Source organism: Protopterus annectens, chromosome 6.part0 (genome assembly GCF_019279795.1).
Source record: "Protopterus annectens isolate FY-2018-M chromosome 6.part0, PAN1.0, whole genome shotgun sequence".
NCBI lineage: Eukaryota > Metazoa > Chordata > Ceratodontiformes > Protopteridae > Protopterus > Protopterus annectens.
Window position 1 is genome coordinate 1,745,628,850 of NC_056737.1, and position 6,641 is coordinate 1,745,635,490.

The window sequence follows — 6,641 nt, forward strand, 5'->3', positions numbered from 1 at the left end:
AAACTGGAGTAGGAGGTAATGACCTTTTGTCAGAACCTAATTGAGCTGCATCATCATCACTGGTCTCTGACACTTTCTGCTGGAGGATAGTGGATAATTCAGCAGGTGACATTTTACTCCAGGTTTCTATAGTCCATAAACTCAAGATCTGAAAAGTAATAACAAGGAGTTTTCTAGAACAAAAATGAACAGGAAGTCACCACACCATGAGACTTGTTCCATATCCATGTGTAACCCTGATGGGTATTTAGAATGTCAAGTCCAGAGTCTGGTCAGATTGGTGTGTCGCACAGCAACCAAATGAACACACCTGACTCTCTCTATAATTATATAATGCAGGGGAATACAGCAACCAAATGAACACACCTGACTCTCTCTATAATTATATAATGCAGGGGAATACTTTACTTAGTGCCATTGTCTCCCCTTCAACCCATATATTGAAGTTACCCAGAACTGATCAATCTGAATGGCACAGCCCCATGTTGACAAGGAACACTCATTTGCAACTTGAATTAGTTCTCAGCTGCTTTTTAAAGAGCTTTCTGCTTTACAGGTTCTGTTCCAAACTTTCGTATTAAAGTAAACTACACTGTGTATAATTTTCTGTGACCAATATAGCTGCATGAGACTATTATAAGCTTCCCCTATAGTCCCACATTTAATTCCAGCAGTTTCTACTCACATGCTTTTGACTCTGACCACGTAATTTAACCAGATAATATTACCTGAATACTGTTGAAAATGGGCTTTGAGGCTGGAAGGTTTGCCCATTTGACAAATGGATACATTAAACAAACTGGAGAAAGAAAGCCAGTGATTTTCTTAAAGTGAAATTTGCAGGTTGCTACAATACTTTAAAGCTTCACACATATGTTAACAAGTTAATGAAGTCTGTGCAAACACTGATAAAGTAAATGGCTGAGCGATGAATTAAATGCCTGAGTTGTCTTAAGAATGTTTTAAACATAGCTTCACATGAATCACAGTTGTATCTGGACTTGTGAACATGGTATTTCTGAGAGTCAAGTAGATAGTGTATATGTTATCATTTCAGCTGAATGTGTTAAGTTCAAATCTTCATATCTTTCTTTACCAAAATTCTCTGCATTTAGCAGTTCGCCATTAGTGAAGCACAGACTTAACTGAGTTTGAACACACTGCATGATGGCGGTAAGTAGCGTCAGCGGTAAGTTTGAAATAGGCTTCAGTTCCACTTTTGTATATTTTAGAGACATAGCTGAGTTGTGTAGCTGCTTTAATATGCTGGGATCCTCTGTGTACCCATACAGAGATGACAGAGTAGCCTTACTTGAAAGGGAGATAGATGGGGACCTGAAAAAATAAAATTGCATTTTATAAAGATTAAAGTTTGTTTTTAAAGTTGTAAGCTTATGTTAAATGTGAAAGTCACTTGCACCTGTTCAGGAGACTGACCTATGTTTTTCTTGCAGTACCTCACTGCAGAGCTACCCATCAGTTGAGAGCAGTATTCCTGTTGCCACATCTACACAGCCATTGATGGATTCCAGTTTTAGATCAGCCAGTTTGTCGCAGCCATCAGTCCTGGACAGCAGCTATCAGAACATGTCAAGTCCCTCTATGCACACATCAGTTGGCACAGATGGCTCTATGAGCAGTTACAGGGGCACAGATTACCCCATGGGACCTGGAACTGGCCTGCCAGATAGTCGGATGGGTCCTCAAGTAAATGTTGTAGGACTGCATACTACTCCAGGGAGCCCACACACCTTGCATCGAACCGTGGCAACCAACACACCACCGAGCCCTGCCTTTGGAAGAAGAATGGTGAATCCAAGCATCAGCCCTGCCCACGGAAGCCCAAGCATGAGTCGACATCAGGTCGCCATACACGGAAGCCCATCTGCAGTGCCTGGCAGCCCAAATCTTTCTCGACATCATGGCATAGTCACTGGGAGCATACAAGTCCCACATGGAAGTCCCGTTATGGAGAGGCATGTTATTTATAACTATTCAGCTCCAGAAGAGCGACATCCTCCTTTATCACTTCAGAACAGCATGACTGGCTACCAATCTCCAGCTACACCAACATTCCCATTGCCATCTGTTTACTACCACTCGACTAACAGCCCTGGCATGGCTTCACCACCTTCTTCAGATTCTTCTCCCATGCGACAAGCCAGCCCTGGTCCACAGCCTCTGCTTCCAGAAAAGCGCCGACTTTCTGCTGGGGACAGGTCCAACAGTTTGCCAAACTATGCTACAGTGAATGGTAAGACATCCTCTCCAGTGTCAAGTGGATTTTCCAGTCCAAGTAATGCAAGCACGCCAACTGTTGCATTTCCACAGAGTCTTCCAGACTTCTCAAAGTTTTCAATGCCTGGTAAGTTCATACTGATAGTACCACTGCTCTTTCATAGCATGCATACAAGAGTACACACATGTATTGTCTGTGTGTTTTTGGGCATTTTCTTAAAACATAAGTAAGAACTTTTTGCCCAGTCATGGTATTTCTAAGACTTTATGGATGATATCTACCAAGAAATAAAGAAAAGCATCAGAGGTTGGGAAGCATTTATACTGTAGAGGAATAGCAGAGTGGTGACAGTAAGTTACTTTAAAGTATTAGCAGTGTTGTAACAGTAAGGGACTAGTACTATGGTAGTAATGCTAACAGAGTAGCAGTAAGTTACAGTAAACAAGTAGCAATAAAAAGAAAACTGCATACAAATAGTTGTAGTGCAGTAACAGTAAAAGGCTAGCATTTGGGGGAGTAACTGTAAAGGGGAATCAGTCAAAAGCAGTAAGGAACTAGCAGACAAAGAGCAATATTAAGGAAGTAGCAGTAAGGTGGCAATAGTAGGAGAGTAGCAATAAAAGTGTAGGAGTAGGTGAGTAGTATATGACAGTAACAGGAAATTACAGTAGGTGAGAAGCAGTAATGACAGAGTAACCTAATAGCAGTAGTACTCAAAAGTGAGTGAGCAGCAGTATGGCTGTATAATATAAGTGCAATGTCACAAAGATACTGCAGCCCCTCCACCGTAGAGAAGTGTATAGTTAGTGTATAGACAGTACTGTACAGGCCAAGACATTCTATGAAGACGTTTTGTCAAAGAACAGAGAAAATGATGATCAAATCACGTAGAGTGTTGGTGTAATCATCACTCTGAAGAACAGAAGGCCAAGAACTGGCATCTTAACAAACACTTTGATAGAGTTGCTGAAACTTAGCAGTGCAAGAAACATTGTACAGCACTGTTTTCAGTGTAATTACACTATGAGTATAATAGTGCAGTGTCTAGTTTAACCACTTTAAAGGGCACTGGCACTTTATGGTGCAGAATGCACAAAGCATGACATAAGATACACTTACTATGGGCTCCCTATTGAAATGTTGGCCCTCGAAATGCCAGGTACTAAAAATGCAGAAAAAAAAGACAGAAAACACAGGAGAAGAATGAATGTTGAAAATCACTATTCTCAAAAAACAGCATGTAGCAAGCAAAGAAAATACATTAAGCCAGACCAAGTGCTTAAGACTGTTCTGCTCATACATGGACGTTTAGTGTAATAAGTGTATTTTTTGCCCCCTACATGCTGGTTTTGTTTGTTGTTTTGTTAGCTGCAATAGATCTGTGCACAGCGGGGAAGTTCTTTAGCAACCCAATGTAATTTTCTTGAAGTTGGTTTGAATAAGCATTCTACTCCACACTGACAGAAACACTGACAGTAACTGGGTGTCAGTGTTGAACCCCTGAGCCCTTAGCTTCGAGGTGGAAGCCCTAACCACTGAGTCAGTCTGTTCAGTAAGACCGTACAGTGTCGGTATGTTTGAATTGCTTATACCACACATTTATTACCAATATAGAGAGCAGAAAATTGCACAAAACACCTTCATCTTTGTGGAGTTTAGTGTTAGTATAGAAGAGTAGTGCAGCCAATGTACTGCCACTGCAGGAGGCAGAAAAGTCTAGAAAACAGGTGCACTACAGAGAAGTGTAGTATCATTGTAGGGGGAAAAACTCTACAAGAATCTCTCATACCCTAGGGGTACACACCAGCAAAATGCAGAGTTGGGAGTATGGCTTGAAGGTAGGAGACTGTACATTATAAGAATGACTAAACCATGTTGAGCACATGTCATCAGCCAACAAATTATCAAAACTCCATATGCCATGAAGGATGCTACTATCACCATACTGTGATACATAATAGCACAAGTCATTTGCAGTGAGGGTAGGAGAGGTTTGTGATCACTACAAGAACAGGCCACTGTAGGAAGTTTTTTTTTTTAACACAAGGGAATGTAATTTCCCTGTAAGTGCAGGACACTCTACTGGTTATTGGAACATAAGGGCAGAATATTGTACTGGTCGTTTACCTCATGGACTGTGCTGCTTATTTTAGGACCATATCCATGCACAGTGCGTTTATGTCCTACGTTTCTGTAGAACCTCTGTTGGGGCAAAACTTTATAAGTCGTTTAAGCCTGAATGAAAACTAGAAAAAGTTAACCAATTCAGTTAAGAATTGAAACAAAGCATGTTTTATAGATGTGTGAATCGGCAAAGAAAAACAAAGGGAGAAATGGCTACGTAAAAAAAAGAAGTGATTGGTTTAACCGAAAAAAGGCATGGTTCATAGCGAATACGTCTGCTCAAAATTTTACAGAGAAAATGTAGAGCTATCAAGTTATGTCTGTGAGATAAATGAAAATAATATATTTAATTCTAGCTTTTTTTGCAGTGGAAATGGTGTTGAGAAAACTCCAGTTTCTAAACAGAGCAGAGAAGTACATATGGTATTTCATCCAGTTTGATGTTGTAGTTTGACTGGAGAATTAGTACTATCATTCGCTAACCTTTTGAAAAATCATGACAGTATTGTGAATATGTAGGAAGATAGGTGTGAATCCCCTTCATAAATGTGTGGAAAGACCGAGGTTCAAAATCACTGGAGAATGAAAGAACTGAATAATAGTAGGGATTGTTCTCATTGAGAAAGCTGCTTTTTCACCAGTAGGTGAAAACAAAAGAAACATGATCTGATTCTTTCTTCCCTTTGGAAGCGTTGTACCTTATCAGTCTTTTTAAAACTTTGAAACAGTTTTCTATGCAGCTTTTATAAAACAAACATTAAATATATATCCAGTCAACTTTGCATTAACATATAATTCATCCTTGAATTATCTTATGCTAAGTAAATTTCTTATCAGTGCATTCCTGCATGGAGGAGCGATAGATGGATAGAACTGAAGAACCACCCATTTGTTCTCCAGAATGCAATTTGTTCTCCACATTTTGGATTTTTTTCTTAAATACAACAGTACAAATTTACCAGCAGCTACTATTAAATTACTTTCTTTCTGAAAATCTTCAAAAAATGTCTATAATAATCATTTAACATTTCTTGGGGCTGTCTGTCTGTCTATTGAAGAAAATGTCTGCTGCTGTTTTACATTATTCTGGCTTTGCAGGATTAACATGTTTTCTACGAAACAACTTGGAATAGTGTAAAGTGTAACTTGTATAACTACTGTTTGTGTAAGATATATCTGAAATGCACTATGCAGCCATCATTTCTTAAATACAGTTCAATATCTGAAGCTTATGCATGAGTGGTTATAACTGCTGGGTAGGCTCTCTCGTTGTTTGCTTAGTTTAAACATTAATCTGGCTCCACAGAACACATGTACTTTTCTATAATGTAAGACGGAATCACTTCCTGTGATCACATTGTGCTTGAATAAAACTTGAATTAATGTGACTGATATTTATTCATACCAGAGTGAGACCTCTGAAGTATTTACACAGTCAGTAAAGTGGCTGTAATTAATGGGTACAGAGGTCTCTGTGAGTAAATGTGGCTTGCCATTGCTTTTGTTTTATCATTGTTCAACTGTCACTTATCTGGTGTTGGCAGTACTAGGGTCACACAATGAATTGTGTTTGTTGAAATCAGTGAAAAAATAGTATTGCTATGGCTTGTGCTTGTGTGTGTTGTGGGGTTGCAGTGTATTTAAGAGTAGCAAGTTGGCCATGATATCTTTCACTTGATAGGTGGTTTGGCAGAAGCAGTATGTGAATGCAATTGCTTGTTGGCACAATGAGTATCTTTCCCATTCCACAGTAGCTTTGCTCTGGTTGAGTTCTTGGCTGTGGCTTTTTTGTGTCGAGTCCTCCGTGGCACTATATGATGTACACATGAGCTCAGGCATTCTTCTTCACACCAAAGACATGCCATAAGTGAATTGCATTCCTTCAGTTTGCCTGAAAGTGAATATGCAGTGTGTGTGTGTGTGTGTGTGTGTGTGTGTGTGTGTGTGTGTGTGTGTGTGTGTGTGTGTGTGTGTGTGTGTGCACCTTATGATAAATGTGGCTTGTCAGAGGCAGTGTTAATAGGCAGTGTTAATCTTTGAGAGCGTGCAAAAAGTATCACTGCTTCTAATGTGTGGAGCAGCAAGGTATAGCTGGGAACATACATAACATTTCTGGGTAGCAGTTAAAAGAAATGCAATTAACAAATCGTCTTTCAAAAGTAGTGCATAAATTACATAACAGAACATTTAGACCCTTGGTGTTTCTAGGGATTTGGCAACACCTAAACTGTAGACTGTATAAACGGATTTTGACATTTCAACTAATTGGTTGCCGCTG

General features: G+C 39.5%; 1 protein-coding gene across 8 annotated transcripts in view; it reads left to right on the forward strand.

Annotated features, from left to right (window-relative positions):
• The window catches only part of TNS1 (tensin 1), a 2,530,757-nt gene that overhangs the window by 2,374,758 nt on the left and 149,358 nt on the right, over positions 1-6,641 (forward strand). For all 8 annotated transcript variants that reach the window (XM_044075133.1, XM_044075132.1, XM_044075134.1 and 5 more), the window contains one exon: positions 1,455-2,365. In XM_044075133.1, the coding sequence (XP_043931068.1) occupies positions 1,455-2,365 (911 nt within the window). The remainder of the gene's footprint in view (positions 1-1,454; positions 2,366-6,641) is intronic.